This window comes from Perognathus longimembris, chromosome 23 (assembly GCF_023159225.1).
Source record: "Perognathus longimembris pacificus isolate PPM17 chromosome 23, ASM2315922v1, whole genome shotgun sequence".
NCBI lineage: Eukaryota > Metazoa > Chordata > Mammalia > Rodentia > Heteromyidae > Perognathus > Perognathus longimembris.
In genome coordinates, this window is record NC_063183.1 from 23,734,200 (window position 1) to 23,745,476 (window position 11,277).

At 42.7% G+C, this 11,277-nt stretch overlaps 1 protein-coding gene across 4 annotated transcripts in view; it reads right to left on the reverse strand.

Annotated features, from left to right (window-relative positions):
* LOC125340342 (myocardial zonula adherens protein) overlaps window positions 1-11,277 on the reverse strand; it is a 67,429-nt gene that overhangs the window by 24,207 nt on the left and 31,945 nt on the right. For 3 of the 4 annotated variants that reach the window (XM_048331852.1, XM_048331851.1, XM_048331853.1), the window contains exon 10: window positions 10,699-10,804. In XM_048331852.1, the coding sequence (XP_048187809.1) occupies window positions 10,699-10,804 (106 nt within the window). Of the gene's footprint in view, window positions 1-4,208; window positions 5,077-10,698; window positions 10,805-11,277 lie in introns of those variants that run through there. The other variant, XM_048331855.1, reaches the window with a different exon arrangement.

Consider the following 11,277-nt stretch of genomic DNA (forward strand, 5'->3'; position numbering starts at 1 on the left):
TGATCTTTTCCACCCATCTAATCCATGCCTACAAAACCCCAGCCCGTCCTGCAAGACCCAGACACTAGACACTCCACCCACCGTGGCATTGTTTTGTATTTATAGGCACTGTACTACTATGCAGTTGGCATCTACCTGGTCAGGTGTGGTTGTCATGAGCACTTCTGGAGGAGGTGTTATTTAGGATCATTCTGATTTAACTGGTAAGGAATCAGGATCTTGAAGAAGGTCAGTAATTTGCCCATCATTCAAAGCCTAATCAGGAGCAGGGCAAGAGTGCTAACAAGAGATCTTATCTACCCAGAGCCTGTGAACGCTGGTGCTGTCCAGCCTCTGTATTCTCAGCTGGCAAAGCTCCTAAGAGGGCTTCTCACGTATCACATTCTGCCTCAAGTTCTGAGGGGTTTCAGTGTTAACAGGAAACAGGAGGGCAGGCACTCGGACCCACTTTTACACTAGGTTTACAAAGGTATTTGTGAATGTTACTGGCTGTCCTAGCAGAAAAGAGCTTCCTGTAACTGTCCCTGGCTCCTCCTCCTCCTCATGCTCACTCCTAAGTCCAAGGACTGGGTTTTCCTATAGATTTCATCAGGGGGACAAGAAAATAGGACTATTGAAAGGCATCAAGATGTCACCGATTGTCATATGGCAAGAGGTGGCATGAATAAATCAGTGAGCAATGTGGTTGGGGAAAGAAAAATTTTATAAGCCAAACAAAGTCAGTAGTATCCACACCATACAAACAAAAAAATAGTTCCACATGAATTATTCTTTATTTGTCTACCAAGTATTTATTGAGAACCTACTATTTGCCAGTAGCCTTCCAGACATTAGGGATACAGTCATGAACAAAACAGACCAAAGTCCCTGCCCTCATAGAGCTTCCATTCTACCTTAGGGAAAGAGACACAAACAAAATAAACAGGCAAAAGAGACACATGAAGCCTGTGGCTCATCAAAAGATGTATGCCATGGGGGAAAGCAGACTCAGGGAAGAATGGAGAGGAAAGAAGGAAAGGTGACACACAGACCTGTAAAACTCTTAGGGAAAGTATCTCTGTGACCCACAAGGCATACACCACACATTAACTTTACCCAAATAAAAATTGGCCTAACACAAGATATACCATAAACAAACCCTGTCAAGTAGATGATAATGTCACACAAGTATATCAATAACATGTAGATTATTTTATTAATATATTATGTCAATAATATGTAGAGTTGGGCTGGAAATGTGGCTTAGTGGTACAGTGCTTGCCTGGCATGCATGAAGCCCTGGGTTTGATTCATCAGCACCACATAAACAGAAAACTCCAGTAGAGTGCTAGCCTTGAGCACAAAAAGAAGCTCAGTGACAATGCCCAGACCCTGAGTTCAAGCCCCCCCCCACCAAATAATAATAATAATAATATGTTGAGTTTGTACAAAGCAAGAGGAATTATAAGTAACCTAAAATCAAAACAGAGAGAGGACGTGAACACCGATTTGTAAGAGAAGGAGCCTGAATGGCCTATGAGCTTGTGAAGTCATTCAACCTCATAACTTGTAATGAATAGTGATCCATTCCACTGACACACATAAAACAATGAGGTGCTATTTCATAATTGCCCAAATTATAGTGTACACAGTGCCAGGTGGTGAGGAGCATTTGGAAATACCTGCCCTGTCAGACACTTCACAGAACAGGTGGGAAGAACCTGGTAAAGTTGAAATTGCACCAACTCTACACCCTATCCATTCCTCCATCCAAAGCAGAGACTGATGCTGACATGCTTGCCATTGTTTATAGAGGAATAAAACATTGGAAACAAAACTAAATATATTTTTAAACTATATATTAGACAATATGGTTACTTATGCCTCATGCCTGTAATCTTAGCTATTCAAGAGCTGAGATCTGAGGATCGTGGTTTGAAGCTAGCCTGGGCAGGAAAGTCCATGAGACATTTCTCTCCAATGAACCACCAAAAAGCCATTAGGGGTAGAGTGCTAGCCTTGAACACAAAAGCTAAGGGACAGCGTCGGGCCCTGAGTTCAAGCCCCAGAACTAACATACACACAAAAGTATATTAGACAGTGAAATGAAGAATTTAGGTCTGTATGTAATAACATTACAAAAAAGATGAGGTAAAAAAGTAAATTTCAAAATATATACAATACCATTTGTTTTCTATGTTGTAAACTTAAATGAATACCATTTTTAAACACAAATTAATCTATATATTCATAATAGATATGTATCTCTGTAGTCAAAGCATAGGAACAAGGTCTAGAATGGACTAAATTGGTCTAGGTCTAAATTGACTCTGAAGTAAAGGAAGGGTAGAAAAAGGAAGAGGAAAAAAGGATAAAACTAAATACTTCTTTACCAATACTGTTTTCTTTATTTAAAAAAAAAAAGCAATCAGAAACAACTATGCCAAAATGTTAACATGTATTAATCCTACAAGAGGCACACAGAGTTTATTTTCCTTATTCCCTGTAATACTGGTTTTTTAATAGCTTTCCAACTTGAAAAAATGAGAAGCCAAGAACAGAGGCAACCTTTGGAGTCAACAATCTCTGCATGGATCCCAGAACCACCATCAATCGATGCGAGACTACCCGCTACTTTAAGACTCTAAGCCTTCATGTCCTGCATTTAAAAAAATGAACAAATAATACTATCCACTGAGAGTTTATGTGGGAATAAATTCATCCTTGTGTAGGACCTTGAGAGAAGAGACACATCCAAAACCTGTGAGGGCCTTGGAACACGAGGCCAAGCAGCTCACGAAATTTCCCAGGGACAGCCCTGGGTGCTTAGGTCTCTGAGGAACAATTCAAAGTCAATCAGAAACTGTTTCCATACAGAGAATATAAGTCCACTGACGTTTACCCAGAAAGAACTTGTTCTTGGAAAGGACAGTTGGTACCATGAATACATTAATCAAGACTTGTTCTCAAAGGCGCCTGTAATAGTTCTCTCTAGAACACATGGGGGTAAAAAAAGGACCGGCACAATTGCACTTTGAAGTATCTTCTAAAATCTCAAAACCAACAAGTCACTCATACCATGTTCATGTTCATAGAGTTTGAGAGAAACCATAACATTTTTATTGACTATCAATAAATTCTGCCTCAAACTTTTGAGGAGTCGATCCTTTAGATAGGGCGTGGGTGACTCTAAGACAAGATGTAACCTTAGAGCCAAGGCTAAGTAGGAGGCATAGACAACAGGATTGAGGTCTGAGACTAGCATGTGCAAAAGCTTGAGACCCTATCTGCAAAATAAAGTAAAACGACCAGAAGGATGGCTCAACTAGTAGAGTGTCTACCTAGCAAGCATGAGGCCCCTGTGTTCAAACCCCAGTGCCACCAAAAGAATAAAGGAGTCAAAACTAAGTGTTCATTTAAGTGTAGGCAAAGGGAAGATGAGGTGACCGTGGGGAAGGATTTGAACACATAACCCAGGATGGACAGGCAGTAAGTCAAGCTGACACCATATCACTGTCTAAGCAGAAAAAGAAAGGTGAACTGGGGACCACCAGCAAAAGCAGGCTGAAGTGAGTCAGGAAGCAAGAGATCCAGGTTCAAGAACAGCACCGAGCAGGCTAGAAGCAGGTCCAGGACTACTGTAAGTACCGAGAGGCGATGGAACACAGTGTATAGAAGGCACCGGACCTGTGAGCTGTATGCACCTCTTCTACTATGCAGTCCACATGAGAGGCCTCTTTGGCCTCTGGGGACCGACTGGAACCCAGAAGAGTGAAGAAACGCTCAGCAGAAGAAAGCACAGCACCCTGGGAGAGTCAACACCATTACCCACTTTGTCTACAGGTCATGCCAATCCCCCACTCTCCCCAATCATATGATTCTACTTTTTGGAACTGAATCATGAATCTGTTCGACTAGAACAAACCAGTGACTTTCCCACTCAGGACTGAGGAATCCATCAGAGCAGGAAAGGAATCCCCAAACAGTGGAGGTCATCATGCCAGGGTAACGTCTAGATGAGCAATGGGTGGCTCTCCTCCAGCCTTCGCAGAACCCAGCAGAACACGTGCGATTCGGTGTCAATGACAGTGACAGTGGACTGCGAAGGGAGAACATTATCCATCGGCGTCCTCTCCCTTCCACCTTCTTGTTTGCATGAAGCAGAAGCACTACAAGGATGCCAATACTGACAAGATGGCATCTACATACCCTCTTTGCCATCTGTAGGCCAACACCACCCTTAACAAAGACTGCAGCTGCTGCTACCTACCAACACATTCTCAGCACAAGAAAGACCTCTGAAAATAAAGCATGCAAGACACACACTCCCCTGGATTGATTTTAGTTTAGTTGAATACATCTCCCTCGGCATAAGGCATACTTCTTTACAGGAAGTCAGTGTGACCAAACTAGCCATGTCTTTCCTAAACAAACAAGATGGGTAAGACGTTAACAAGTGCGGCCGATGTCCATTCAGAAAAAACACCCAGAGCTGCCTGTCATACACAAATGCAATCAAAAGCCACGGGCAGTTAGCCATTTCTCTGTGCTCTGGGGTGTGGTTCATAAAGAACACTTTCTTCCCACAGCACTGAAATTCCAACTCTCTCCATCTCCTCAGCAGGTGTCCTTGGCAGCCTTCCCACAAGAAAGGATTCATTTTCCACCTTCTTAGGCCAGTCTCTTGGCACTCCCAGAATTATATTTAGTAGTCTCTCTCTCTGTTTTTTTTTTAATGCAGTTCTTTCTTTGAAGTCTAGGAACCCACGTTTCTAAAAAAAAGACTGGGTCTCTGAGTTCTCTGTGCTCTGCAGTCTGGAGCTGTGCAAATTGAGGGGACCATGTGTGGGGAGGTTTTCACAGATGAGGGACCCCTACATGATCACATTTTCCCCCTCTGAATATAGCACGTTCTTCCAGTTTTGTTCCTTGGCTGATCACAGAAAAAAATAGCAACTTCTTCCCCGCTGAGAGTGTAAAAGCGTTCTTCTCACCACGAACCATAATGGGAACCGTTTCCACTCAGAGCAGGGTACCACTTTATCATCTTCCAAAGAGCCGGAAACTAAATCTGGAGAAGAGCTCGTGCGACATGATCTGGAGACAGTTCAACGGAGTGGATTAGGGTTGAGGGCTCAGTGGTAGGGGTCCTTCCCTTACCCCATGTGGCTAACTACCAACTGTAGGAAGTACTTGGAACTTTGTAAACACATGATGTACGCCTAAGGCACACTTGTGTGTATGCTGAACATGACAGCACACCATAAGATCATTTCAGAGTGTGCAAGCAAATGGCTGAACCATTTCAAATGAATGATTCTTGGGATGAAGGAAAATTTAATTTAAAACAAAATTGCTTTGTGTATAAATATTCTACTCAAGAGTCTGAGGGCTCAGATAGAAAGCAGCAAAGGGCACAGAAAGGAAGAGCCAAGTACTCCAAGATGTAATTTGGTCCCCAAGACTCCCAACGAGAAAAGCAACACTCCCAAAGAGAAAAAGGTGCTAGTTTGGACATCAGTTACCTTTATCTATAAATTCACTTTCCCCCAGTTTAGGTACAGACACACAGTGGAGACCCATTCCTTCATAGTAAATAACAACCGTTTGTATTCATTGGATATTTCCTACGTTCCATTGATCATGCTTAGTGTTTTATGTACATCTTCTCACCTAACTCTTCACAAGACTTCTCAGGTAGATACACTTACTAATTCCATTTGTAGACAAAGAAGTGAATAACTTTGCCAAGTTCTGAATGACTGTGCTTATAGATACTTTCTAAGAAACCTTTCACTGTATTCCCATGAAGATCTCAATTGGCAAGGGTACATGCAGACTGAGGGTCTGGGGAGATAGCACTAGGACCTCAAATAGAAGGGAAGCCCTCTGCTGCTGACTGGCTAAAGAACCAAGAACTTGGGATTTGGTTATGGTGGAGTATGCTTGTAACCCTAACTACTCAGGAGGTAGGAAGATTGATGACAGCCTTGGGGCAAAAGCATGAGACCCTGCAACTAAAGCAAAAAGGACTGGTAACACTCAGCTCAAGTGATAGAGCGCTTGCCTAGCAAATGTGAGGCCCTGGGTTCAAGCCCCAGAAATTTAAAACTTCAACCCTGAAGAATTACTTATCCAATACAGTTAGCTCCCCTCAAACAATCAGGGCACCACCACTCCAAAAAAAAAAAAATAGACCTAAGAGATGATGAGCAGATACTTTCAAAACCATTTCCTAAGAATTTCACCTAAGACATGGTCCTTGTAAATACTTTTTTAAATTTATTTTTATTTATTATTATTATTTTTTTTTTTGCCAGTCCTGGGCCTTGGACTCAGGGCCTGAGCACTGTCCCTGGCATCCTTTTGCTCAAGGCTAGCACTCTGCCACTTGAGCCACAGCGCCACTTCTGGCCGTTTTCTGTATATGTGGTGCTGGGGAATTGAACCCAGGGCCTCATGTATAGGAGGCAAGCTCTCTTGCCACTAGGCCATATCCCCAGCCCCTGTAAATACTTTTTTTAACCAGGCTTTTTGTCCTGTTTCTAAAGAGGCCATGTGGCCAAGTGTCAGGTCTTCTATGTAGACAGAGGAAGATAATTTAAGCCACAGGGAGGGCAGGCATATGATGTGTGAACAGCAGGAGAAGAATCCAGGAGAGCTGGTGCTCGTCCCTGACATTTAATCCCTAATGCCCAAGGACATTAGGTAGATTGGATGCTGTCCCTTTAAGTCTATATTCTCTGTCTCACAAGACCCTCTCCTCTTCCCTCTGAACTATCTTCCCCCTAAGTGGGTCTGGATCACTTCTGGGAAGTTTCTGTGTTCAGGTTGCCACCAGCATTAAGAGCAAGCGGTCACAGAATCCTGCTGAGGAGCCAGAGCGAGGCAAGAAGTGAAGAGCCCCTGACAGAACCAGACAGTCTCAGAGTGTGGACAGCTCTCTCCCTTCCGTGCTCTTGTCCCTAGGGACCAGTCCCTAGGCTTTGCACTTCCTACTCTTAAGTTCACACCAGTTTTCCAACTAGGACACAGGTGCTTCTGAGGAATTCTAGCTGAGCCCACAAATAACACAAAACCTCGCATGGAAAGCCAGGCTTCTATCTAGGGCCTGGGTCTCCAGCCTGGCTGCAGAGTGAAATCACCTGTGGAATTAAAAATAAACAATCCCAGCTCTCCTCCCCACGCCCCCAGTACCCAGTCTGCCTCCATGTGCCAAGGTCAGGCATTTTTCTAAAGCTCCCCAGGAGATGTGAATGTACAGCTCGGATGAGAAGCACAAATGGGAAAATCGATGCTTCATACTTTAGCACTTATTAAACATCTACATTATAAAAAGGGAGATGTTTCTGCCAAAGAGAGCTAAAGAAATAATGTGTGTAATGGAAAGCAGCTTCCTTCAGACACTTTGTGGGGGAAGAAACATTTCCTGTGTCATAAATAGTGCTGGGAAATGAGAAGATGATAAAACGATCATCTTTATTTAGTTGATTATGAATAGTAGTATTCACGAAATCTGCTGTGGTGGGGAAAGGCCTGTTACTCAACATTTAAGGTTACCAAGGGCCTGGATGTTTTGGCCTTTTGAAAAGAGAAGTTCATCACTATAAAGAACTGTGTTCCTTCAGAGATATTAGGACCAATATGGCACCCACAGTGAATGGAGACTGGTATTCCAGCCTTGGTAAAAATGTCCCATGCTACATCACAGATGAGCTCTCAGGCCTTGTGTGAGAGAAAGAGAACTGCCCTTAACATCTGCACTTAGGGTTGCTTCTAGTCTAGGGAAAATGTGCCCCTCTATGGACAGAGATAAAAACAGACTTCTCTATAAAAGTGAGGGTGAAAGATTCCACAGTGACCAGCTATCTGTATTTTTCAAGATTTGCCTCAACTAATCCCGGGTGATTGACTTATGACTTTGTTCATTATGCACAAGAATGTTAATGCTGAGATGATAGTAACAAGGCATAACGTAGAAAGCAGCAGAATTCTTTATGTAAAGAACATTTGCCAGGGCTGGGATGTAGCTCAGTGGCAAAGCGCTTGCCTAGCAAGTGCAATGATGTGGATTCAATCCCAAGTAGGAAAAAGTAAAGACAAGTAAGTTAAAGAACATTTGCCAAGGTTATCAGATTTTCCCCACCTAATCTTTCAGATTACATCTGCATGTAAGATCAAATTCATAAGAAACACTCATTATGAAAGCTCTGGTACCGTCTAGGTGATATGAACAATATTAGACATGTTTTCTACAGTTTGAATGGAGAGCTAAAGTTTTCCTCTTCGAAAGTGCCACCCAGTGGTTCTGGCCTGACTTTGCATCACAATATAGAAGAAAAAAAAATATTTTCTCTTCTACAAGATGGTTTTCTAAAATGTGAATTCATGTCTCTCTGTGCTCCGTTTTTCCTTGCTTCAATTCCTCTATCCAGTCTCTGAATCACTAGAGCTCTCAACTTCTTTCCAGCCAGGTCTTGCGGCTCTGAGTATATCACTTATCCATGTCCCTTTCCCATATTTTTAAATAATGTAAGCTCATACATAAGTATCTACAAAAATAGACACTTTCAAACCATCCTTTTGCTGTAGGAGTAGACACAGTATACTGAACCAACGCTGTAATTCTCACTACCTGATTCAGATCATTGCAGTTCAGAATTAACTATCTTTTGACATCTCCATCATTGTTGAAACCCAGAAAGCCTCTAGGTGGCGCTAAGCTGATGTCATCGTTCTAACTTGGAGCCTGTGATTTCCCTCTATTGGCTGAACCTTCCAGACTCAGAAAAATTGAGAGACACTTGTGTAGGAGATGCAAATTCATAGGAAGAAAATAAAGCATAGACATCAATCTTTATATGCCCCCATATTTACACACACACACATACACACACACACACACACACACACACACACACACAGTCAGCCCTCTGTATCCATGGATTCTACACCTGCAGTTCCAGTTAACTTCAGATAGGAAAAGTGTTTAAGAAAGTAAAAACTACCTGTGTTGAACATGAATGACTTTTTTACTTGTCATTCTCTAAACAATACAGTTTAACTTGTTACGTTAAAGTCATTTATTATTGTAAATAATCTAGAGGTGTTCATGGAGGATTGCAGAGGCAATAAATTCTACATCAGGTAATATATGGGATTTGAACATCCAAGGATTTGGGTATCTTTGGGTTGGGGGTCCTGGACCAAATGCTTTCAGAGAATAACACCCCCCCCCCCACGCAGGGAGATAGGAGAGTGTAGCTTAATAAGAACTCTCCTCTCCCCAGACTTCAAGTGTGTGAAACTCAGAAGCAGAAAAGTGTGTTCTAACAACCAAAATTCCCGGACACTCTAGAAGGTGACAAAGCCAGGCTTTTTCCAGGAAGATGAGATGTGCTCCTGCTGGCTCCCCAGTGCAGAGTGGGGGACAGCACCACCCCCATTGCTGCCGCACGTGGTACTCCGGTCTTAGGTACATGAAGGGGTTCGAAGGTGCGGCCTGGGACCTCTGTGAGCCTTGCCATTGTGCAAGCGAAGGTGACACTTGGTGTATACTTGGAGCAGGGTGATTGGATTTCTGGCTTATATAAAGAGTACATTTATCCTCCACCCAACATGGCGAAGTGCCCCTCCCCACCTCAGCACCCACAATAATATCCTCAGATGTCATGGATTCATAGAATAGATACTCCTTTGGTCTTTTGTCTGTCATGTGTATAACTTTTTGTTAGCAGAAGAGTTTTAATAATTCACTAATAAAATAGATCTATTTTTAGAGTGATAATTATTATAAGGGATTTTTTTTCCAGTTTTTCATTGCCAAGTTAAGTATGTTAAACTGAGACCTTTCTCTTTTCCATTTCATTTCCTTCCTTTCCTTTTCTTTAACTCTTCTTTTCCTTGGTTTCAAGTTAGAAAATTTTACCCAAGGGAATTCTTAGAATCTTATGGGTATTACTTGTTCTTTTTCTACCTTTTCTTTTAAATTGGAAAAAAATAAACAAAAGTATGATAACATGTGACTAGCTTTAACACATTATGGATTTTCTCCTATTGAGCTTCATCATAGAGAAACAGATTATTAGCCTAACATAAGTCAAAAACATTCTTTGGGCTTTTTTCCATCTTCTTAGAAAATAAACATTCTACTTACCTGTTTGTGTTTCATCTAGAAAAGCAGAACAGTGACCTCTCACCAGTAGAATGAATGCATGACTTTGCTCCACAGTACATATACATTCAACAGGGGAAGAATGGTGGGAAGGAGAACAGATAAAGAAGGAATAGGAAGGAGAAACGAGGGGGAGGAGAGAGGGAGGAAACGGCAAGGCAAGGCAAGGGAAAAGAGAGGCAAGGCAGACAGAGCCACCAGCAATGGAGGAGAGGCAAGCAGGTGTAAGAAGAGCCTGAATTCAAGTCAACTTCTCTCATCACACCTTTCTGTCCCTTGAGCTGTAAGGCCCCACTAATGGTGGTGTACTTGGCAGCTTTCGTCGCTGCAATGCTTTGGATTGGAGAAAGCCTTCTTGTAGAGAGGAGATCAGGTGCCCACGTAGGACAAAGGAAGAGATGCCCCTTGGGGCCAAGGTGGTGATAGTCTGGGCAAGTCTATCTACAAGCCATGGAAAACTGAGCTGAGAGACAGATGTGGTCTAGGGCTGAAGCTTCCCCACCGCAGGAAGAAATCCTGGGCCTGAGGCCTGTGTAAGTGCTTACCTCCTCCACCATCTGTTTGACTTTCTTCTGCTGGCAGTGGACCATGTCATCTAGATGTCTGATTCGCTCCCGGAGGCTGGCTGATGCCTCCTCCAGCTGCTGATACCTAACAGAGAAGAAAAAGCAGCTGAGTCCCAAGACAACAGTCAGAGGAATAGTGACCAAACACAAGACTCCAAGATGTCCTCTTCTTACCTTGAATATCCTAGGGGTGAACTACAGATCAGCTATCCTACCCTAGCGAGATATAGGACCTCTCAAGTTCTTACTGTCAAGTTTTATCCTGTATAACAACAGTTAACTGAACTTTCCAGGGACAAACATTTTTGACTGCTGAAAAGTATGTGGGGCGCTCACTTGAGGAGGATAATAGGAGATGGAACATCCATCAAGGACCCTGACTACAACACAAGAAAATAACTGAAACCAAGTGGCAAGAGTCTTGGCAAGTCTCGAATTACATATCTTGTATGCATCATTTATTTGGGATGAACATGTTAAAAGAGGAATGGCCCATGCCACAAAACATGCCATCCTTTCATTTGAAAACAGCACAAATTATTCCCTAACTGTGCTTGA